General features: G+C 30.4%; 2 protein-coding genes across 6 annotated transcripts in view; one reads left to right on the top strand and one right to left on the bottom strand.

The window, feature by feature from the left end:
• The window catches only part of LOC116768782 (parkin coregulated gene protein homolog), a 204,071-nt gene extending 192,656 nt beyond the window's left edge, over nucleotides 1-11,415 (top strand). For all 3 annotated transcript variants that reach the window (XM_032659607.2, XM_061526835.1, XM_061526837.1), the window contains 4 exons: nucleotides 7,507-7,804; nucleotides 7,981-8,152; nucleotides 8,533-8,682; nucleotides 10,481-11,415. In XM_032659607.2, coding sequence (XP_032515498.1) covers nucleotides 7,514-7,804; nucleotides 7,981-8,152; nucleotides 8,533-8,682; nucleotides 10,481-10,641 — 774 coding nt within the window. In that variant the 5' untranslated portion in view covers nucleotides 7,507-7,513 and the 3' untranslated portion in view covers nucleotides 10,642-11,415. The remainder of the gene's footprint in view (nucleotides 1-7,506; nucleotides 7,805-7,980; nucleotides 8,153-8,532; nucleotides 8,683-10,480) is intronic.
• Nucleotides 1-25,053, bottom strand: part of LOC116768781 (CUGBP Elav-like family member 4) — a 281,956-nt gene that overhangs the window by 189,173 nt on the left and 67,730 nt on the right. The gene's annotated exons all lie outside the window — the stretch shown is intronic.

Raw genomic sequence — 25,053 nt, 5'->3', positions numbered from 1 at the left:
CGTTACACACCTCCTGACAATAGACACTCGTGTACAGACGGCTTTACAATGTCCGAACCCAGAACCATCCATCTTAACGTTCCCAGATCCGTCTGTCACTGCACTCCTCCCATTGTCTTGCTAGTATGTAATGTTCAAATCTTGAGAAATTGTTCATATTCATCTCATTCATTTGTACGTTGTCTGAATAAATGTATCATTATTTATTTACAATTTTATGATATTGTTAATTTAAATCTACTTTAATTGTAAAGAGAAAAAAAAACATTATGACTTAAAATCTTTTTTTAATGAGCGTCCGATCAGCTTAAGGGTAGCGTTTACTGTTAGACATAGATATCTGTAAAATAACAAATATATTGCTGTCGTTAGATGTATGTTATCTTTCAACTTGATATTTAAAAGAATTGTGTCGCAAATTTGCAAATTTCTGGTAGCTCTGAGAGAGGAAAACTTTTTCACTTTAAGCAATTGTGTTCGAGAACTAACTTCGATGTACACACAGTCTTACAATGAAATCTATCCTGGGAGTGTGGATAATATATTGCCCTTGCAAAAAGTAAGATAACAGAAACTTGATTGAGTCATCATGACCAATAACTACTGTAAATACTTTCCTCTTTAGTATCTGAATATTAGATCTTCTAGAGTTTGGAGTTATATGAAGTCCAGTGACAGATGTTTGAGGCTGGACCAGGTGTAAGACAAGTGTATGAATGAAACTTGAACTTACTTTCTTTACTCGGCAAAGCTAATTCTATACGTTACTTTTCAACATTATTCTTAAAGGAAATCTTAGCCCTACATTAAATGAGGATTTTGAGTACAAACGATTAGACATTCGTTGATAACGAATTGAATTATATATGATTCAAACTAACTATTCCAGATTTTGCTTCATGGAAGTTAAGATACTCGTACGTCCAGTTTTCTTTTCTTCTATTTAATGTAAAAGTATTTTACGTATAATATGATTGGCTTAGCATGTTTTTCTGTCCAAACATTGTTGGATTCTTAGAAGAAGTTGCTGATTCGGATTATTAAGTTATTATTCCTTAATTTATTTAATCTTTACAAATGAGTATTCGAAATAATATTTAGATTTTTTATTCTTCTTGTAGTATTAAATAATTTCAAAACTAGACTGAGAAAATCCTATAGCGTTAAAACGTAATATAAACATTTAAATAAATTAAAGATTACATAAAAATCTCTGTTTATATAACATAATATACTCATTTAATATTAAAATTTAATAAATACCTCTTTTTCTGCTTTTGGAACTGGGTTAAAAGTTAACAAAATTATATTACATAGAAAATCATAATGATTTTTATGAACTAAGATGCTTCACTGTTTTGATTTATACAAACATTAAAAAATACTATCGTTAAAATTTGTCACAAAATTACAAGTGCTTATTTTTGATGCCTGTAATAAAGAATAAATTAAGAATATAACGTAATTTTAATCATGCACTGTGGGATTTATAATAATTGCGTTTAAGAACTAGGGAAACAATCATTTGTTACAGACTTACGGCTTAAGACTTCGCAAGACGTGGTTGGTGATAGACATAAACTATGAACTTATAATGTAAAAAGATATAATCATGTTTAAATAATTTTTAATACATAACATTTATTTCTGTTAATATTAAATAAAAGACAACTTTTAATTTTATTATTTTTTTAATCATAAGTCAAGATCGCACAATGATAATTAAATTGAATCGAAATAAAATAAAAATCAGATAAATTACTGCTGTAATATTCAATGCTAGTTGTATTTAATTATTGTTCTAATATTCAATTTGTTAAACAAATATTTCATTGTAAAATTACTATCTCTATTATTTGTACGTTGAAATTTATATTCAAAGTAGAGACTTTACCTTTTCGAAGCAAATTTTGAATTTTTTATATAACTTTTGATTATTCTTGGAAAACTCGTAAAAATTTTACCATTTTCACATAATGTTTCCAAATTGCCTATATTACATAACATTATATACCTTATTATAACGTGTAGTCACACAAACGTGGCCGATAAGTCTATTGTTATTAGAGCAACCATATTAATTTGCAATTATACGGGACGTTTGATTGCGTCATCTGCTTTGTAGCAGGTAGTAAGTAGCAATTAGCTACGTATTTAGTTACGATCAAATACTCAGTTTCAATTTCATTCATCGAAACGAATTATTGATTTGATTTATTCGAGAATTATAAAACAAATTGTTTAAATTAAAATTTAAATTAGTTGTTATAGAATGAAAAATCCATCGAGAAAGAACATCTTAAAAATTCTGCTCAATGTTTTCTAACTTTGTAATGTAGCAGAAAAATTGTGAAGATGCCATAACCGATATTAAATTCCTATAGTTATACTTCTAACATTAAAGCCATAGCAGCGTTCCGATATAAGGGAGAAATACATACACATATATAATCCTTATTTCACTGGTTACAATAATAGCACAACAGCTTAATTAGTAAAGCGCCTGACCCGCGATATTCTGGAGGTCGCAAGTTCGAATCCTTTTCGTGACGAAATATAAATAAATATTTTCATTCTATACCATTTTATTTGAATTTAAGTAACAGCAAAATATTATTTTAATGTTCAAATAATACGACTAAAATGTTCGTGATGATTCCTTTAACTATTTTTAAAACTAAAAAAAAATATATTGTTTTCTGTCCAAAGTCGTCTCACTGGGTTACCTGTAATGATATTTTGAGAAAATAATAATATCTGATAGAATTTTATATTCGATGCGAGCGAAGCTAGCAATAAAACCAAATCGGTATATAATTTATAACACGTGTATTGATATTACGAGTTTATTCCAATAGCCGAATGTTAAATTTATATTTTTAATATATCATGCAACATATTCACGATAAGTCGCCAGGGAAAATTTACTTTACAGAACAAATAAATCTGATATCAAATAAATGTATATTCTTTCAAATGCGATCCAATAATTTGTTCCGGGCTATTTATTATTTACCCAATGATAAAGCATTCCAATAAATGTATGGGATACAAGGAGATTCTGCGGTACATTCAATTTGTTGTAAAGTCGTTTTGATGAAATATAAGCGAGAGCGTACATTTATTTATATGAAATTGATGTCCAAGAAATGTGTTGCTTCTGAAAAACCCTTTCGGGACACACCGTTCCTGAGATCGTTACTATAAGACCATAGAATAAACATTGTCCTCAATATGTGAAATAATTTTTTTGTACCAATAAAAAGTAATCTGAATATTTTTTAAGTTGTTATAAGTGGATGCTGTAACAGAATATTAAGTATCTTTATTCCTAATAGTCTGCATATTTGTTATTAATAAATTTAATAAGTATTAGGCAATTGAAAATCCATTAACGATAATTAAATTTAATTATATGAGCAGAAGAACTAAGTTAACTTTGAAATAAATAATGGTGTTAACCACTAATATTATTTTTGGCAGTCATTGAGAATTTCGAGTAGTATTCATCTGGGCTTATCGTTAAAAAAATCTTTAGCGTCTCAAATGAATGCAATTGCAAAATTGATATTGTTTTTTAAAATATCTTCAAAATATCTTCAAGATAATATATCTGTGTGTGTTTCACAAACGTAGTGCGTCGTTAGCCTGCTTTGAGTTGATCTTATTTATAATGCTAACGACAAATAAAGGGGTTCATTAAGATGTCGTGCGGCGCCGCGAGTCGTTTGAACATTTTCAATATAATGAATTTGTTCCACGTGGATTTTGAAAAATAGCATCGTTATTTTCCTATTTATTTATATTAGTATACTTTTCCATTTTCTATTTCATAAATAAATTATTACCTTATTGGTAACTATTGGCGTAGATGTATGGGAATCAAGGAGGTTTCGTTATATTTTAAATATTTCTACATTAATTATGAAAACGTCTCTAATGCATTGTTTTGTTATTACCAGCTGAAATTTGTACTGTGCCAGAAAATAAAGGGAAACCAAATATAACTATGATTGTATAACTTGAATGAATAGTTTAAAACTATATATATTGGAATGTCTATAAAATTTAAAATGTAAAATGAGAGTCGATTTGATATAATATTTTCATGTGAAATTGGCAGACAATACACTTCATTTTAAGCGGATAACACCATGTGTAGTTTTGAACTATATTTTGTATTTACATTAAGGACTGAAGGATAAAAAAGTAAAATAGAAAACAGGGAGTCGATCTTTTGAGATGAAAATGGAAACAAGATCAGGTTTTTCCGTTCTCTTAATCATCCAATAATAAAACAGCTCTAATAAGTACTTCAAGCCTGTAGCACTGTAGCAGAGTTGTACTACTCCTTGAGAAAGTCAAAAAATTTTAATAATCTTAATTAATTAAATAAGGCTATTTAAAATAAAATTATGAGAAATATATTCTTAGAATTTAATACAACCATTATTAAGGCTGTAATGAAGATTTATCGAAACAATCAAAGCTGTGAATTTCTTGTCTTTATATATTTGACTATACCTTGAACCTTGCATAAAAGCTATGGTACTGAACAAAGTATATAAGAACAAGCAATAATACATCTATAAAATAAAGTGCATAGGTTTGTACACCCCCGCATAGGTCTACTAAAACTTTACATACATCAGTAGCACGTACATAAAATATGTGTCGTTGGAAGAGATTTACGAACGGCTAAGTACCGTTGGTCTCACGTTCGCACCATAAAACTAAGGCTTTAACATAAAAGTGTACGAAACACCATGTTGATACTATATTATTATTATTAACTCGGTTTTAGCGTCGAAGATGAATATAATATAAAACTTGTTGTATTATAACATGATATCTTCTATAACCTATGACAATTTATATCCCCCTCATGTTACTTACGACAACCTTCAACTCTAAAATTTGTCAGAAAGTAGAAACCGTCAAATTCTTTTTAATAAAATTAATTTACACAACAGTTTAATTCATCATGCTAATATTAAAAAGCATCCATGCCCACTCCGTCTCACTTTTGAATTCCCAAACGTCATAAACTAGAAATTAAAATTGAAATAAAAGCCACACGAAATCCTTGTAAAATTGAGACGGAATTACACGGTTCCACCAATGTACCAGTGATTCGGGTCGGGTACGAATAAAAAAATATAAAAAACACATATCGCCCGAAAGCCGACAACTTCCAAATTTTGTTCGTTTTTCATTCTCTTTTTGCTTTTTTCCTGGGTTGCCAGCTACCGGCATCGCGATGTTGCTAGGTGTTTAAAAGTTGATGCTTTTTTAAACTTTTCGTCTGTTTTAAAGTTAACAAAGGTTTTATATATACATATATTTATGGAAGTGTGATAATGAATTTAAAAATATGAATCATAAAGTCAACCTTATCTTTTAATGTAATTTATATTTTTTAAATATTTCTTTTAAATCAACGGTTATAAAATATTCAAAAGTTTTTTTGCGAAATTGAAGATATTGTTTCGAGAAGATGTTAGTGTTATTAAAAAACTAAAAGGAAAAATATTTATTTCTAGCACAACAAATATTAATAATCTGTGGTAACACTAGAATATCACAAGAAGTTACACAATTCTTTCATCACTGAACATCGCCATTGATCTGTTCGCGGCTCCTTTATATTTTCTCTATTTACTTGTACTACGGTTGCCAGTGAATTCAATAGAAATTTTTAAGAGGCTTCTTTGGGCTTAGAATTGTTCTTCCACTAAGGAAAAAATAAATACTTATTTCCATCAGGTTTGTTTGTTGAATATAAAATTTGAGAACATTTTTTTTTACTTACTTATAATGGTTCATATAAAACAATTATTATTATTAATATAAAATGATTGCGAGGCTTTAAGAAAATATATGATGCCATTAAATAGGAAATAATTTTGGGAGGAAGTTAGATACTAAAGTAAAATCTGAAATCTAGACTTCAAATTGTGCATAAAATAATGAGGACCCAGCTATAATTTCGTTTAGTTCTGGATGAAGCTGAGAAACTTTTAAATCCTGTTTAAAAGTTTAACATCAAAATAATCGTTGAAATTTAAAATCACCCAAATATTATTTAAATAAATCTGTTAAAATTAATATTGTGGTTACAAATACACAGATATTTTAAATATGATCTTCCCGATATTAAACATTATCCATAAATATACGACCAAAGAGGCTAATTTGAAACTTGGAACGTTTATGTTATAAAAATTTTCATAATACCAACCGCAGCTGATGCAGTATTAAATTTTAAATATCGAAAGCTCGTCCAACGTTCAATTTGTCGTGAAATCTCTGTCGTGACAGCTTAAGGTACGTACACAAGTTAAATCATTTGTCATAATTAAATTTTTACTTTTTCTTTCCCAATTTTTATTGATCTGAACGATATATTGCCGACGTATTACAGTACATTACATTCGTAATATAACGTTGAAAATGTATATGTCTGTTTTTTATCGCTTTTGTACAATTCTTGCTTCTTTACTGTTTTTTTACACCTATGGGCTTCTTAACGATATTATGTAATAAAACTACTTTCGCTCACAAGAAATAACTGTACGCCAATAAAAAATTCCAATCATACATAATAAAAAAGGAATTAACTTTGAACATTGCAATTTTAAATGAAGAGAAAAAAGTATATTAAATGTAATAAAATTGTAATAACATCAGAAATCTTGTAATAAAAAATCTATCACACCATTTTACTCCGACTCCATAAAATTCGAATGAAGAAACTTATCAAAGGAAATTTTCTCATGTTCTACGTGAAGCAGAAGCCATCAAAATTCGAGGCAGTTTTCCTTGACTGAGATATTGTGAGATACCTTATATTAAAATGTAATAAAATTCCCATCGCTAATATAATTTCGTGGTCCAAACGTAAGGTTCGGAGTTCACAGGCTGACATTTTTATGATTTTATAGGATATAAATTTGTTTTATAGGAGCATTTTATACAACTATTACTGCTAGAGGAATTTTTGAAACTTGTTTTAAATTTCTTCTCATATCATATCCGTATTTATGACATGATCTTATGAGTTTGGACTTGTTTGTAATAATAGTGTAGTGCATTATTTTAAATATTTGTGCTATTAATAACTATTTATTAAAGATATATCATGAAAATTTGTAAAAATGGTTACCTTACCTATGTACGTAATTTTCATCGATATTCAAATTATAAGTATTTATCTAATGATCGTATTTTTTTTCTGGCTTATTAAAATACTTGTCCTAGTGTTTGTTTAATATAAAAAAATTACGAATTTAATAAAAGTCTGTCCCGGCCCTAAGGCGAGCGGGAGGCGCGCGGCGGCGCTGTCGGCAATCAATCGATACCGCGTTGCTTAGCAACGATCATGTTGCAAAATAAACAATCACAATCGAGCCTCCGAGCAAATTTACTCTCTTATTTTATTACTTGTGTCAACATTTTAGATCGATATTATCCGATTATTTACTCGAGAATGTTTTTCCACTAAAGTTAGAATATGGTACTGTTACCGCCATGTACTCCCGATATTTGCGGCAAGGACTTTAGGAATTCCTTGAAGAAGCCGAGCCCTAACTACCCGTATGGGGATAAGGCTAAGAAATGCCGGGTCGTTCCGGCCTTTACGATACAAGCTATGCAGAAAAACACCAAAGTTATGCCTCCGCCGAAGTGTGGCGTCTACGATCCTTTACCTCCGAAGCCGACCATGTTCCGAAGATGCTACCAAAGGGGCGAGTTCCCAGTGTCTATAGAGTTCACATCGGTCGGAAAACGGCTGACATGGAAGGTAAAAGCTTTATGTATTTTAATTTAATGTCTTTGTTGGTTGAATTAAATAGATTATTGATTAAGTTAAAATCTTAAAGCTGTGTCAAATGTTTTTTAAATTAAAATATATAAGCAATATTTTGCTGTTTAATGTAATTATATTATGCTTAGATATTATCCTATCTATAATTTTAGGTACCGATAGAAAAGCTGGATTTCCACCACTACCTTCCGATGTTCTTTGATGGGCTCGCCGAGGGTACATATCCCTACAACTTTATAGTGGAACGTGGGATAAACGATCTCGTCACCAAGGGATCGTACAAGATTCTACCAGTCGTACCACAACTCATTATACCTATTAAAAGTAAGTTATTTATTTGACTACAGTGCTTTGCACATTGTGAAATAAAATGAACTAACCAAATAAAAAGAAAATCAGATAAGGTGTTAAAGCGTTTTCTAAAGAAGTGTCGAAGAATTTTCGGAATGTTTATTATTATTTAAAGAGATAATTCAAACGTCACGGAACCTGATACGTCTCAGTCAGCTGAAATAATGTCTGGGAGAATATAATCAAATTCAGAGTAATACAGATTAAATGTGTAAAACGATCGCTCGGTCCCAGATTTCGTTTAGTTTTATAAGTATGCAGAGGATTCCTTAAATAAATGAATATAAAATATTCAAATATTATATTCATATAAAACATGAACGTCACAATACAACACAATCTACATTTCCCAGATGCTCTCGCAACAAAGCGGCCCTCGGTCCTGTGCCATGCTCTCAAATGCATTCAGATGATCGTGACCGGCAGCGACAGGGTCGGCGAAGCTCTCGTCCCATACTACAGACAGATATTACCAACGCTCAATTTATTCAAGGACAGAAACCGTATGTATTGTATCGACTATTGATTTGTGTCTTATGTACGTAATACATTTCGCTGAATCGACTGGTGATGTAATTGATGAGTGGTTCCAAACCGTGTTATAATTTAGAGCTCCATCGCTTAGTTATTTATTCGCGTAGTTGTTACAAAATATCGTTTTATATTTATGCCATCAATCATGACGAGTATCAAATTGACGGCCATGACGTCATATTGTTTTCAGTCTAATAGACTCGTTGGGGCGCTCGAGTAGATTAATTATATGTCGTCGGGATAACGTTGCGAATTTCAGGCGTCACGCTTCGGCTTGACACCCGACCACATTGTTACGAGAATTCTACGAGTTCCAAGCGTGTTACCTTCGTTTTGTTAACTTGCGACTGAAGGTTTTGTCCCTTCCAGGGCTTGTAGGCGTTACGTAATCTTTGACTTTTTAATATAAATATAAAAGTGTTTAATTTTTTTCTATTTTAAACTTGCATAAAAGGTTTATTTAATAAAACTCATTAAAAAATATAACTATGTTTTTCGGGTACCTAAGTGATTTTAGTATGTTATTTTTGCATTTCTCGACGTTTCAATTACTTTACGACGTTTCACTCACTGTGATCACGGACAGAAGAGATGAAAGTGTCTCACTTTATAGAAGTGATCAGAATAAAACATAGTTTCATTTTAAATGTGTACATGCGAAAATTTATATATCATAATTAATGAAATATTTGTTAAGATATAATAAAATTTTTGGGTTTGTAAACTAAATAAACTGTAGAAGTAGAGGACATGATTTAGCGTTAGTTTGAGTAATTCACGTAAGAATTATGAAATGTCACGTCTTGTAAAAATGTGTCATGAGTTTGAAAATAGCGTTGAAAAAGGCGTTTTATTAAAATTATTTTCATAAATACCGACACCACCTAAAAATATAATATAAACTTATTGCATATAATTTACGTACATAATTAAATAATTATTTTGCGGTTGAAGCAAAATTACAGCATTGAAATTCTAACACAACATTCTTAATGTAAACATCCTTTGAAGCAAGGATCTCGGTGTGTTTGTGCTCTGCGTCAGTTGTGTCGCAAGTCTGTGTTACTTCACGCCTTCTCATTCCGCGCGTTGCCAAATAGTTGCGGTTAAACGCGGTGTCTTCGTCGTCGTTTTACTGGGTTTATTTTGTTGTGGAAACGTTCTGCAAATTACATCTCAGTGTTTGTAACAACGAGCCCTGCTAAATCACTAAGAGCCTGAAAGTGCCTTTTTAGTTGGAGCTAGGTGTAAAGCACTTTTTTTGTCTTTGTTCAAACCAAATGTAAAAATACAAAGCAAGCTCCCACGTCCTCTGTAATGTGAAATGTTAATAACTATTTTAAAATAACCCACAATGTTTTCTAGTTTTTGATATAAATTAAAATAGCGTTCCAGTTTTATTTTGTCTCTCTTTACGTACTCTGATAGAATGTTAGCGTAATTAACCACTCATATATCAACTGAATATTTTTGAAAATACTTGTCATATATTTATTTTTCATTTGAAAAATTATTTTACTGATTAATGTTTTATTTAATATTTTAAAATTTGATAACAAATTCAATGAAAAAATATTTTCCTTTTCACAGATCCAAAATATTTCAACATATTACATTTTTAAATACAAGCATACAATATAAATTCCAATATTGTGGATGTTGTATTAGAATTGTAATACTGTTGACTACACAAATTTTTACCAAAGTTTAATTTCCGTTGCATGTATAATTAGAGCAATTTAAGTAATCTCGTCTTGTTGCTGACAGGTAATATGGGATCCGGTATAGATCATACGACAACTCGCGGAGAGAACGTTGCTGATCTGATCGAGGACACGCTTCAGATCCTAGAGAGGTACGGCGGTCCGGACGCTTTCATCAACATCAAGTATATGATACCCACATACGAATCCTGTGTGCTGAACTAGATGTTGTCATGAAGCTCTGTGCCGGTAATCCTAACCCATTTAGTTTAAACCGTCGCAATATTCAATATAATTAGCACCATACAATTTGTCAGATGATTTCAAAATTCCTAATTTTATATTTCATATACCCTGACCTTAAAATCCAATAAACCAATCAGAGCGCTGAATAGAGTAACTAATTAATAATTTTTTGATTTATTTTTTACAAAGTTGGCACAACTTTTGTATCATTTTATTATTCCAAATTATACAAATTTCATATGTTATATAAAAACAAGACTAAGTGCTCGTGGCAATTAGGCATTCAGACATAATGTGTTCTATATTTACGTCACATGTTCCTTTAATAGAATATTCGCTTTACATTTGCATAATTTGCTTCATTGTTACTATGGCGCCACCATATTTGTTTATATAATTGTTATAAACATATATCATTTGTTATATCATATTGTTAATTTACTAAGTTTTAGGATGTTGTGTCCTTGTTTTGTTACTTTTTACATAATTTGTATAAAAATTTAATTTAGCTCCTACCAAATTAATGTAGCGCGGCTTAGAGATGGATCGCTTAGACGCCACAAGTTGAATTAAAATTCCGCGCATTAAGAATTTCTAAGTGGATGTGCTTCTAATGAATTGTGAATGTCATCGGTCCATATATTGTGATACTCATTATGTTAATTTGTTTTTAATGTTGTATTGTTTTTATTATTGTTTCGTATTCATAAATTTCTTTTGTTGCTATTTATCAATAAATTTGCTTGCTTGTAACATTTGTTTCCGTTTATGTATTGAAATTTTCTATAAAGTATTTCGAAATTATTGGACACTGTATTCGCTACTAATCATAGAACCTTTACGAATGACTTAAGTATGTTTGGATTAAATAAATTTGGTGTTAACGTGCTACATACAATTAAATGCGAGTAAAGTCACGAACAAAAGTATGGTTGAAAATGAATTGCTAATATATAGACAAATAACTCATCTCCGAGTTATGAGATTGTTAAATTGTAATAATCTAAATATAGTTACCGTATTACAAACACGGTCCATTATGACCTCTTGGGACTCACCTCGTCAAGTCAATATTTGGATCAAAGCGATTTGCATGCTCTGGGGCCGCGTGTCGCAATGCATGCATGCAATTTGCATTACAAGTTACTTTAGTTTTGAATGTTATACGACGAGATGCAGTAAACATAATTGACAATCACAAAATTACAAATTGAATACATAATAATCGTTGTGGTGCTGTATTATATTATGTAATTTTGAAATTTAATTACTCTAGATATGCTCGTATGTCTAACGAATATGTAATAAAACTACTACAAGAATACTCATCGCTTATTATATAAATGTCATTAGATGATATAACATGAAAATTGGTTTTATAATACAAGCATAGAATAAGGTAACATCAAAGCACTTCCAGTGCTATTCCACTCGAAGAGAATATGAGATCTTATGAGATGCTTCACTTTATTTCATATTAAACTATAACCAGAGATGAATGATCTTTATACGCGTAAATAGAATATGTCTAAATATTACTTAAGACAATTCAATGTCACGTGATAAATACTTAAAGTATTATTTTTTTCTTATCTGTTTAGTGTTTTTTAATACAAAATTATTTTGGATGGAACTACAAATACGATATATGTATATATATACATATAGAAAAGTTTATTATATAATTCTCGTGACTATCAGTAAAGTGAGCTGAGGTAAATATTAATATAAATGGTGCGGACCAAAGGCTTTGGAGTACATTTATCAGTTGTTCGCAGACGTTGGTAGGGATGAGCGACAAGTTTTAGTCGCCTAACATTTATTACAGGGGTGGCGTGATGTAAACTGTAAAGCGGCTCCATCCAGGACCATGAAGATATCTTCAAACATTACCAAGATGAAAACCGGTCGTGTAGAACTAAAATAATAATCTGAAAAAGCTGACTTCTGTGAATTTTTATTTCGTATATTAATAGACGGATTAACAAAGTGTCTTTTGAAATATTTAGTTCATTAGTCATATCCAGAGCGGCTGCATCTTAGTACAACGTCTCCAGACTCGAATAATTTGTCTCAGGAACAATCAAGACGGTAAATTTTTTGAAGATGCGCTTTGAAACTGTTTAAGACCTAATGTTGCTTCAAATATATAATTTTTTACATTTTATTTCCATTGTTCTTCACATCTAGTTTGACTTTCCATAGGCGTTTAAATAAAATATCATCTAAACAATAACGAAACAATTGTCAAGGTTTTTCTAACTAACAATATTATATAATGTTCATAAAATCAGTGAAATAAATAAAATAAAGGTATTGGAAATACGCACCGAGAAATAAAAATACAGCGAACGACTTAGCGATTTCCGCTAAATTATATTTTTGATTGACTTTTAAATTGGTTTAGATCAAAGCAGTTTTTTTTATCGAGGTAATATTTTGTTTTGCATCAAACGAAATTAGCTTTAAATCGATATATCTGCTCACCTAAGTCAAGATGATTTTTGTAATAAGATATTAGCTTTATTCTGTGAATTTACTCGGAAATTTATTAAATATATATATATATAACATACATATATATGTATATTCTTTTCTGCTTCTAGTTCAAACATAATACAAGATATGTAGTATTGATACAGTCCACGATATGCACATTTTCATTACTATAAACTTTATCCGTAAAGTTTTAAAGGTGTACTCACTGTAAGGGTATCCCTGGTGTACGGTGTGTTTGTTTGTATGTGTATATCGATCTCATTCATATTCAAAGCTCAACTTTGATACTGGCCTGTGTTGCTCTTAACTAACTCTAAGTTCAGTAATACGCAACTTAGTAAAAACATTAGCAAATGATATAACATACACATTGTTGTTGAAAAACATAAATAAAAAAGATATTACTCGAAAAATTATTTTTTGTAATTTATTATGCAATTATATTTTTTTCTTTAGTTTGTAGCTTCTAAAATAATTCATATAATGTTTATGTCAAACCTATATATATATTTATATTTTAAAATAGATTTTACTGTTTTATATAGACGTATGTTCATATAACAATACTTTCTGAACTCTTTTTATACTTTACTTCCAACTATTTTGGAAATATCCAACAAAGATGGGACAACAACGAACGTTGTTAAGTTCACTATTTTAAATCTTATGACAGAATTACAAACACTATTAATTGTACCGTATCGACAGTAATATAAGGAAAACTTGAATAACGCTATAAAACTGAGTATACATATTTTCAATACAAGACCAAAGTGTCATAACTAACCCCCAAAAGCACTAAGCTGCTATCTCCCTTTCCACGCAATAAATGCTCTCAGAAAAATTGCAGCGATTAATATCGTAGGGCGACTGTAATGCCATATTTTTCATCATTATGTGCTCATTAAAAGAAAGGCACTGCGCAATCGGATCATGGTAGAAAGATTTCAGACGGAGGTATTACTCAGTCTGACGTTTTAATATTCGTTTTTTATAGATACTTAATAATTTTTGATTCCGGTAACTTTGTGTCGCATTTGTTGCAGTTGAATTCTTATTTAGATGTGCAGAAAAGTAATATTATTGTTGAATATAAAACTTCGATATATGACTTTTATAAAGATCATTTATTTTAACCTTAAAATTATTCCGCAAAAAAAATATAATAATAAATTTTCAAAGAACTCGAAAACACTACCATTCAGACGGGCGTTTTGTTTTCAACACAAATAAAAGAAAAGCTTCCCGCCGATTGAATCGCAATGATCAATTTTCAATAGAACGTGAGAAATACGATCATTTTTGAGCTTCCATTCGCTAATAGACATACGTGTATTAAAACCTCGATTGGTAGCGTCAGCGAATTCGGAGTTTCTGCGCAAAATAAAAGTAGTTTTCCAATATGAGTTACGAAAAGTTTTCAAAAATTTTTGTATTATTTATTTTCACCGGCGTTTTAATATTAATGATTTTCATTGTATATCATGTCTTCATTTTTTCGTCTATATTGAACATTATGACATTAGGACATTTGTTATTAGAATATTAGGTTTGATATGAATAATTATTTATCATAAGCATTACCATTACTAACAAAATATACGACAGCCATTTAGATTCATAAAAATAATGGAACTGAAACATCAAATGAAATCATGAAGACGACAATAGTCTGTAATAATGATATAAATTACGTAAGAACCAATAAAATCATTTATGTAAAAAAAAAATTGTTAGGAAAACATCGGCTTATATTCAATAACAAATGAAAATATTCATAATTGCTTGTTATTCATACTAATCCTCTTCAGTACTCGACTAAACGAGCCGGTAGAAATTAAAACGATTCAAATATGAAAACACTCAAATTAATCCCCTATTATTAAACAGTGTAGTAACTTTTTGATATTTATTTTCATTTTACAGTCATAAGCCGTGGAGTATTCGAGCGTGAAACACGATAAATATGAAAAAAAAAACCCGCTCAGATTAACTTTTGTTATTACATTTAATGAACGGAGTTCACATGATCATACCCATCACGTGCTTGATACGAGCTTGTTAAATACGGCTTGTTAAATTAATTAAAATGAAATTATTTTGTACAATAATAAAACTCATTTATTGATACTTTTTGGTCAAATTAAATTATTTTTTAATAATGTACACGCGAGTTCGATTATATTGATGATAAAATATGGAATTTACGTTTAACAAAGAAAACATTAACCTCTGCAATGGCAATAAATTTCGTCGGCCAGACTATTTTACTTCACCTAGACAAATTTTGGAGGGAGATAAGAAAGAAACAAGCAAACAGGACAAAGACATTAGGGTTTCCGGCATTAATGCGGATTACTGGAACAGGATTGGAACAGCCCTTAGTTTTTGGGCAAGATAATGGTGATTAAATGAATTTAAGGCGTTTCGCTCGGCAGCACCGGGTTTCGGGTAACATTTTATTGCTCTAGTTGGGTTGTAAAACGAAATCTGAATGATCTAGTCTCAGCATTGCAGTGGAATTTGTTTAGGTAACATTAATTTTAATTTTTGATTCATATTAGTTAACAAACGCCAAAACATGTCACTTGGAGTTTTAAATCTCATACACTCACCGGTTATATGTAAATAACACGGCATGGAAATTTTTTACTTTAAATTAGTTATACATTACGGAAAAAATATTAAAATCTTTGTTATATTAAGGTAACTGTACACAATTTGTTCCAAATGGAATCCATAATAACTATGGTCTCGCAATAATTACGAGCTCATGTTGGTGACAGCAAATCAATATGTATGGTATTGTTACTATAATTATGGGGCCCTAACAATTGACCCGGGTCGAGGGAGACCGGCTTGAATCAATTCCAGTTAGAATATTGTTCAAGTAAACTCACAACAATATCTCGGTTAAGGTAAATGTCTAAAATTCAAACAACAAAACTAGAATTTCTTCAAGATATCTGATTATTACAAGGTACATGCTGTCATAGGTCGGATTTAAATTTTGATTCATAAATTTTTTTCTTCTATTACTTACAAAAGCTTGAGTTTTAATTCTTTTATAACATTTTGTCACAGACCAGCTATTTTCTTAAATATCCATCACATTTTTGAGTTAAGAAAATATTGTTCTCTGTTAGTATGTAGTATTTAAATAAATTCTTTGAATACTTCTGAACTAAACATAAAATTATATTCTATGCGGTTCACTATGAGAAAAACAGCACGTGTAATTTCCACTCCACTAATTTGAAACGTCTGAAACGAAGACAGCGACTCTTTCAACTATAGATGCTCGCTTCACGATTCTTCGAGGTGCACACTAGGTACTATTTATGTTACTTTCATAGAATTCACTGATAATATTAAACAAACGTTGAATTCGCAGAATGAAGGTGATCGATACTTCAGTGGTAACTGTTGCAAATTTATCTACTTATTTGCTGCGATATTTTTAGTAGACGTTTTGTTCAAACGTTCCAACATTATTTGGAGATCCGAGTACATTTTTACCTTAATAGTATTAAGTTATTTATGCTGTAAATTTATTTATAATAGAAACGATATAAATCTATAATAATTGCGATTAAGACGTCTAGTATTTATTAGATTGCTCAGTGAACTAAATAATACAGCATAACAACTCTCCGATACGCATTTACTGATTCTCGTATTTCTATTTTAACACCTTGTTAAGTTTATCCATTCCAGGAACTTTCTCGCTTCACAGCGATTACTTCAACTTATGATCACAGTACAGATATTTGTCGCTAACAAGTTGAGACCTGCTTTGATAGAGATTTGCTTAAACCATTATTAAAATAATATTTATAACATTTATTTTGTTTAAAATTTTAATTTAAAATAACTAAATGATTTTAATATAGAGTCGATTTTTGAGTGCTTTTAATTTTTGCTGATATGTTTAAGCGAGTATATACAAAGAGTTTAATAATTTATCGTTTTATATAACTCCAGTTAATTTAAGCGTTGTTATAATGAATACGTCAATTGTAATTCATATCAATTCATACAATTCAATGGTATCATCAATTCCCGACTTAATTATAAGTTAAATGAAAATTTTGTCAATCTATACACACTGTTGCATACATTATTAATTGACGTAAAAAAAAAAATATATATTTATTCTCTACACAATAAATATGATAAAAAAAAATTGTATCAATGTAGTGGTTTCGTAGAATGCCTTCAATTAAAAATATAATTAAGACCATTTAAACGATATGTTTGAAAAATATTGATCCGTAGCAAATAATCGAGGCTAAAAGTGTTCCGTTGTATGCTTTGAAATAATTTTGAGTGCGTCACTGAGAAAACTGAAACATGATGCTGGCTTTGATGACATTAAATTTGTTGTATAGGTACCTTAACAAGGAAATAGTTTTTTAATTTCACTTTTTTTAAATTTTTTTTGGAAACATCGTGATGTTTCTTTTGTGTATTTTATTTGTTACATAACGTAGGAGATATTTTTTGTTAAGTTAGAAGATCTATAAACAAGGTTTGAAGTTCGTCGTATTGCGCTCTACATGAGTCAATATCATTTCATACGTGCTCTATCTGCTGTTCTGTACCTCTGTTTACTCTACACCCACTGACCCACATCTGAGGTCACCTGCGTTATGTAATATTTCGACCAATAGCATAAGAGCGTGTGTCAATTGGTTAACTTTATTAACCAATGGTCGGCCTAGGCGTGGCATGGCACACTGCCAGGCTGTGGGCTCGTTTTACGCCTAGCACTTGTTGATACTTTGGAAAATTTCTGTATTCCAAGTATTTCAGCTCCGTTGGTTTAAGGTAGGCCCAGTTAGCTTCTACACTTAATACCTAGATACTACCAGCCTTGCTCATTGGTTGGCCGATGTTTGTTATATTTAATTGGTTGTTTAATTAATTGACAACGAATCAAACTAGGCAACAATTCTCAATTATGTCTTTGGATCTAAAAAAGTTTTAGGGGAATGTTACCATCAATAAAACTTTTATATTTTTACAAATAATTTAATAATCAAAACTATAAAAATAAAACGAGAAGCTTCATATTCAGAATATAAATTTATACACAAGTAGTAATAGATGCGCATGCGCATATCAAAACATGCTGAAAACTTGACATCTACATCTTTAACTCTAATCCATTACTAAAAACGTGCCAATTAAATGTATTTAATAAAGATATCAATAAATAACAATATCATTACGATAGAAAATAAAAATAGAACTAAGAATATAATAGTGCATAATAATGACATCTATATCAGACATAAGTACAAGTTAAAAGCGCAAGGAGAACATCATCATAAGGAATCATATCATATCATAATACCGCGGTTTGGCTCCGTGCCTAGATAAGACGCGCCGAACCAAGCAGACATTCTTTTACATGACTGCTCCTGGATGACTCAAGATATAAAAGAAAGCGGTGAAGGCATGAATGAGAATATTAAACAGCATGAGACATTTTATCCCAAATCTCCGCTTATTAATCTTATTTAAATTTAATTTTTTTTTTCATTACATTACTGAATAAGTATGAGCAATTTGCAAAAGCATTGTCAATTTTATTGATAATTATATATAATTATTATGATTTGACACGACAATTATATGTTATGCAATGCATTTTCAAACTTTCTTGTACAAGCGAAATACTACAATCTACATTTTTTTATACAAAACTAAAGGAAATTATAAAAAAATCGTGAAAAAACTATAATTTAATACAAAACTACAGGAAATAATACGTTGAATAAACACTTCAGAAATTAGAAATATAAATTCTTTTCCGCTACCGCCTGTTCCCTGGGCCGCTGTCTAGATATCACATGCAAGCAATTTGTTGGGAAAAGCTATGGGGTTGCAGTTTTTATTATGAAGCCTGCATATCGCGACGATACTAAGAACAATTTTATTATTCTTCCTCCGACGCTAACTATTTGTTATGAACATCAGATACGTCTCGCTTCTAAAACATTGAATTTTGTTATAGATGAAAAAAAATATTCTTTTTCACAATCAAAACGTTTATTTGATTTAAGAAATGTACACAAAATCGAAAGCGTATTACATTTAATACGGAAATGGTTTTAAGACGTAAATCTACTTAGTATAAATGAATAGGAACAAGCTGCTAGCTTTTGATTCAAGCATCTTAATAAACCTTTGAAAGATGGCACCTACATCGATATCATATTTCTATAGAAACGCCATTAAACTGAAACTCTGCTGGAAAGCTTTGAAATTATATTCAAAGTAGCGATAATGAATTACGGAGTCAAAATACGTTCTGCAATGGCGTGTATACAATAACATTCGTTTTAATTAACATCGGATCTGACGCTGCGAACAAAAGACAGTCAGATGTCCGCTCGGATGTTGCGTAAGTACCGCTACGATACTCGCTCTAACGATACGACTTTATTCACTTGATCGACTAACACTAATCAAACGTAATATTATATATAATACGGTATAAACTCACAAAACAACAATTATATTGACGTTAAAAACAACGAGCAACACACTTCAGAATAACACATAATGTATGTTTTCGGAAACGTAAAAAAAATATCGATCTTATAAGAAACTTTTATTAAGTCTTTATAAAATATATATGGAAGGTTACAGTTTGTGATAACGATTGTAAATATCGTGAGTTATAAAGCGAATTTGGTTAAATTATTCGGGGTTTCTCGAACCGAGGCGTCAATGCTATTGACAAAGGTCATTCATATTGTAGTTCACGCTTCGTAGCCCACACTAATTCGGATTAAGCCTATTGTCCCCACACAGGACCTGCCCTGCGTTCATGATACACATATGAAAAGCTATTCAGTAATCAGACAATTGTTTGAGGTATTTCATCAAACATTGTGAATTTCTATTTTATCTGACGCTGTTTGGGGTACTGTGATAAAAAAAAACTTAGATATTCACTTGAAAACAATATTATTTTAGGACATTAGTACTCACGCGAATATATTTCTTATATAACAGAAACTTGTTAAAAAAAATGGTCTACTGTGTAAAGGAAATTCATTATAAGTCATTGTCATATATATAATTAACGAAATCTTCACCGTGGTCACCAAGACAACACAGCCAGTTAACATCTAATTACCAAAACAAGAACAAATTAAAGCGGAATTAGCGTCAAACTGTGGTTATAATCGTATTAACGAACGCTGTATTATGTATGGTGCTGATGATAGTATTGTGGTGGCTTAATCATATCTCGGATTCCTTAATTATCCCCAAAGGGCGCTCCCAATCCGTAACTAATGAATGCGATGCACCTACCGTTAAGCCTGAAATCGATATTATATCAAAAGGAAGCTGGGGGGTTGTCAACGTTTTTGACAATCACATCCATCGATGTACTATGACTTACCTGCAACAAAAGTAAACATCGTTAATATTATGTAAAACTGCGTTAGACGCAAAATAATAAAACATTCTGATCCTATTTATCCTTTAAGTTGAAAGACAACATAGCATTTTTTATAATACCTCGTTCTCTGTTCGTGTAAAGCTCAAAGCACAGGTGTTGCTATGGTAACAAAACATTTCTTATGAGTCAACTCAATGCTAAGATATTGCTACGAGTTTTTACCTCAGAACGATAAACATGTTACATATAATTCTAGTCGACAATATTTACTTAAAACAAAAATATAATAATAACGAAATTAAAATTATTTAAATGTTACTTTTAATAATTACAAGGATTTATATGAAATTACTTGTAATATAAATTGAAATGAATATTATGAGGTAGAAAAAATATGTATGAAAATCATGGGTCTCCTTGAAATAGTTAGACCCCATCCGAGGTGTGGGTAATGGAGTGTCATCTTGGCGTAACAAATGATCTCGCGTCCCAAACTGTGACACTGTTTTTACATACTACATAATCTGCATTACAATCTACCCTTTTAAAGGCACAATACCAGAAATGGCCATGTCCAGCCACCTGACGTGAAATATGATATGATGGTAAATTAATAATCCGAACACAATAGTGAAATGCGAGTGAAATTTTTCCGTAAATTGATGAATATCCTTTGAGCATTTTGATGGCTTCGTTCAACCAGTTTTAAGGTTCTTTGATACGGGTTTTTGTTGATCACGTACAATTTATGTTTTGATAAATTAATAGCAAATACACGGTTAGCTCATATAAATATTTAACTCTAGAATGTAATTATTCCATTAAAGTTAAGTAATAAAAGATTCTTTTCAATGCTTTTAAGAACTGAGAAAATTTTCAATGCTTTTAAGAACTGAGAATACAAATTTATACATAGTCGTAATAAAATATATTTATTTCGGCGAATTATTAAAATCTAAAATGTTTGAGGGCATATCGATTTGAGCTTATTTAAAAACTAGAACCTTCACAAACATAAGAAAGCCGAAAAATGTCAGCTCCATTAAAATCTATTCGCAACAGGCTTCGGCAACAGGAAGCCTTCTTCAAAGGAAAGGAAATTGCCTATCGCTGGCCTATAGTAAGTACAGTTCATACCAATCTAACTTTGCGGACGGCGTACCGTTAAATAAGATATTTGTGAAGGGAATAGAGAATATTGTTCGGTAATATGAACAGTTTGTAGCTAAGAAATAGTTGAGTTGATAAATTTTTAGTTTAAATTATAATATAGTTAGCCTGTTTTTTACATTTAAGATAATAAAAATTATCTAAATTAAAATATACTAAAATAATTACAGTGGCAAATAGCCGTAGTCCAGGGTTGGATATCAAAATTTGATTCAATTTTAAATGACTCTATATTAAACTACGTCATTTAAGTTATGATTCCGTTTAGTGTGTTTCAAAATACATCGATAGCAATCGATTTCACGCTACACTGATTTTCCTTGGACCACGCCGGCTCTTATTACGTCAAGGCAAATTTGAGTTAATAATAAACATCTGTGTATTGATTTTATCTTTATTAATTCAGCCCGGCTTTAATGTTATTAAATTTAATTACGATAGAAAATAATGTAATAAGTTTTTTTTTTTAATTTACAACTGATAATATATTGATATTGAATGGTAACGCAATTCGACAGATAACAAGAGGACGTACGTGAACGGAGATTTTGTTATTTCATTTTAATAACAAACATGTCAAGTTCGTCAATGTTATTGAGAACAAAGAGCAACGCTGCTACAATATTTCGATTTCGAACATCAAGGCAAAAATTTAGTGAATAATTTCATTGAATATTACCGGACGAATAATAGTAAAGAATGCTTTTGTGAGAGCGGCCTCGCAGATGACATATTGGTAAAACATTACATGCCTATAACTACGTATTGGAGAGGAATATACCAGGCGTTCTCACTTTTGCTTTCATATATTTTGGTGCAAAAAATCCTTGTTGTACAAAATAAGGAATAACTAGTCTAAAATCTATTATAACCCAGTCTCTTGAAGTTTTTTTTTTCATGTGCACTTATTATTCTTGATAAAACTTTTTCTACATTATTCGTACGTACATTAAGAATAACTAATTTCATGGTAGCCTTCATAAAATTTAGGAACAAAAGACTTCTCTTTACCTACTACTATGATTAAATATCAGCAAATTTCATTTCTGAGATAAAATTTTTTATAAAAAAATAATATAAATTAAAAAGTATAACGATTAAAGTTGAAAGTAACAAAACCAAACTATAAGCACGGTCTGGATGTAACCAGTCCTCGTTTTATGAAAGTTCTTATTGTGCTTGTTACGACCACTCAAGGAAATTACGGCGATGCAGCGCAAAATGATTTATTACAACTTAATGACAATATAATAACCAGACATTATGCACTTTTAAGCGGACGGATTTATTTATATCAGCTATGTGCTTGATGTACATAGGGGTTGAAAACTTCTTTGAGATTAAGAAACTGTGTTTAGTTCTGTATATGTTGTTTCCTTAATAAAAGGAATGTTACTTATAATGTCAAAAATTACACGCTGATGTAACTGTTCGGGTGGCGTTCGAAGTTGGTCACATAATGCGTCCTCGCGGGGAATATTCAAATTCTTTGCCATATCCGATAATACCGCTCTCATGCAAAATGCATACAATATCATTCTTTACTTCATACGCGAATGCTTTCCGGGCGTAATTCATGTAAAACTGGCTTTATTTGAATTTTATACTTTCGAATTTTTGGTGTATCTCAGCGGTTTCCCTCCTATCCTTGTGTTTCTATCATTATAATTTCCGAATTTTCATTATTTATATCCTAATGTAAATAAGACTTCCTCGTTGTTAGAATTTTAAAATGTATGTATATGTTAATTCTGTTACATTAATTTTCACATAAATTTTGATTTAGTGCGCGCTTTATGTTTTGGGTGTTTAAATAAGTAAAAATTCACAATTGCTTAACATTAAATAAAAAATAAAATGATATTTATTACATTTCTTAGAAGATCTATGGTAAATATATAAAAATAACATGCAATAATCACAAAATTTTTAAAAAATATCATCCTTCTGAAGACCTTGAGTATTAATTATAAATATATCGTCATCTAAAACCGAAGACAGTAATAAGCATAGTTCTGTACAAACACATAACCAGAGGGTTCAGATCAATAAATGGACCCCGACCATTTCAATCAGCCACTAATGTTTATAATCCATTGAAACTAACTTTCCAATTAAAGTAACCTTTATTAAACCACAGTTCAATAGGTTCTAGCGAATTTACAAAATAGTTTGTTAGAGTTATTCAATTGATATTCATTATAAAATATGGCGGTACATTTCATAAAGATCTCGAGAGGTTTCCATAGACACAGGGGGTTGCCATTGGTGACTTCAATTGCCTCGGCATCCGACAGGCTTCAACGCACCGTGGTACAAGTTATAATAAATATTACAATTTATTATTTAATTTTAAGATTTTTTTTTTCAATCAATACAGTTCTTTATTTGATATGACAATCTGTTTATAAAGTTCTGAAACGAACAAGTCCCCAATAATACTTAAAACTAAACTCATTCCGTGCTATATATAATTGGAATTTATGTGATGTAAAGAATCTTAAACCTGGGAATAGCGTCGTGAATGAATAGTAAATTTCAGTCAGAAATCAATCAATTTAATTTATATCGTAACATCTAGTGCATTAATAATCTTTGATACTAAGAGATAATAGCTAATACGACGACTAATAATATTCTCGGAGATGCCTCCGATACAATGTTACATAAGCCTAATTAATCAATTTAATCCTGTTTATACTAAGTACGGTATACGATTACAGATATATTATATGGATGCTTGTGTTATAACTATAATTAGCTTAGAATGAATATCCGAATCTAAACTAATTTAATTTTTAATTCATTAAAGTAAAGAGAAACGTCAATAATACTTATAATGTAATAATAATATTTAACGATTATAAAATAGTTTAGAATCGTATAAGGTTGTAAAATGCGCCACTCTCAGATCTCCAAGTCCTCATTACGAGTTGAACAACAAATAAACAGCCGGCTACCGTCTACTCTATATTGGACAATATTTGCTGTTCTCTTTCTAACATAATATCGCCATGTTGTATCAAATGATATAATCACATAATAACATTATATATTATGGCATTTACTTCATTGTCCGTTTGTCTGAAATCAATAAGAATTAATTAATGAAGTTTTAATTGATGAAGAACTTTTATTAAAGAGAAAGAAAGGAAACAAAAAATAACCTAAAACCTGTGTTAGAATGAGATGTTATCTAAATTTTTGCAATACTACCAAAAAATTGTATATTTTTTAGAAGTTTCTGTAGAATTTAGTAATTATTTATTATTATAACAAGCTCTCAAGAAATGAATGGC

This window comes from Danaus plexippus, chromosome 4, assembly GCF_018135715.1.
Source record: "Danaus plexippus chromosome 4, MEX_DaPlex, whole genome shotgun sequence".
Taxonomy (NCBI): Eukaryota; Metazoa; Arthropoda; class Insecta; order Lepidoptera; family Nymphalidae; genus Danaus; species Danaus plexippus.
The sequence above is the reverse complement of the archived record's forward strand: the minus strand, read 5'-3'. Positions and strand labels throughout refer to the sequence as shown.